General features: G+C 68.2%; 1 protein-coding gene across 1 annotated transcript in view; it reads right to left on the bottom strand.

Annotated features, from left to right (window-relative positions):
• Nucleotides 1-301: 301 nt before the first annotated feature.
• Nucleotides 302-959, bottom strand: part of LOC104993364 (coiled-coil domain-containing protein 74B-like) — a 10,713-nt gene continuing 10,055 nt past the window's right edge. Inside the window, exons 10-12 of the mRNA XM_010846603.1 lie at nucleotides 898-959; nucleotides 751-822; nucleotides 302-658 (exon numbers count right to left, since the gene is read on the bottom strand). The exon at nucleotides 898-959 is cut by the window's right edge and continues 31 nt beyond it. Coding sequence (XP_010844905.1) covers nucleotides 520-658; nucleotides 751-822; nucleotides 898-959 — 273 coding nt within the window. The 3' untranslated portion in view covers nucleotides 302-519. The remainder of the gene's footprint in view (nucleotides 659-750; nucleotides 823-897) is intronic.

Raw genomic sequence — 959 nt, forward strand, 5'->3', positions numbered from 1 at the left:
GGCCATTGCCGGGCAGGCCAGCATCCTGGGGGGGACCTTGCCCCGCAGCCATGGCCCCAGCCCTTGGTGGAGGAAGGTGGGCCGGGCAGGGCCGCTCACCAGCTGTCTGTGCCGGTGCACACAGGACGGGGTCTCGCTCGGGTGCCTGGAAGGCAGCCCCCTGCGCCCTGGGAGGAGCGTGCGGGCGGTGTCTGAGCTTGTCTTCTTCCAGGGCAGCGCTGGGTCCTGGCAGGCGGGCTGACTCCTGGCAGGCCCCGCCCACCGCCAGGCGCAGAGCCGGGTGAGGGATGAGGCTCACGACTGGGAGAAACAAGCTTTATTTCCAGGCTTCAACAGGTAGGCTCACGCTTATCTCGTAACATGTGCATGAGAACGCAGAATAGCGAGATACTGAGGAAGAAAATAAACAGTTCCCAGCCCTGACCTCGTGCGGTATCCACCATGGGCCTGGCTGGCTTGGCTTATGAGTGCCGGGGGTCCGTGGGGCGCAGTCCCGCAGGGTGGTGGCCAGCACGGCACTCAGAGCACCGAGCGGTGCAGCCGCCGGCCCTGCACGGCCTGCAGCCGCCGCTGCCGCTCCGCAAAGCTGGTCTTGAGGCTCTGCTTCAGTGCCGGCAGGATGGCATGCTCCGCCACGGGCGCCCGGCTCAGGATCAGGCTGGGGGACAGCGGGGGTCACCGCAGGCACCTTCCCTGCCCCGCAGTCCCCGGGCGCAGAGGCGGCCCACCTCCCATCCCGGCAGGACTCACCATTTCTTAGAGATGCCCTTGGCGGTGACCTTGGGGAGCTGCGTAGCCCCCAAGTTCAGGGCCTCCTGGTCTCTGGAGAAGGGAGTTGGCCGTGAGCCCCAGAGAAGCGGGCCCAACCGCGCCCCTGCAGCCTCCTGGCACACCTACCTGGGAGAGCTGGGCCCAGCCTCCTCGGGGCCGGCCCTGGGCCTCTGGCTCCCTTCCAGGAG

This window comes from Bison bison, unplaced genomic scaffold (assembly GCF_000754665.1).
Source record: "Bison bison bison isolate TAMUID 2011002044 unplaced genomic scaffold, Bison_UMD1.0 scf7180017849146, whole genome shotgun sequence".
NCBI lineage: Eukaryota > Metazoa > Chordata > Mammalia > Artiodactyla > Bovidae > Bison > Bison bison.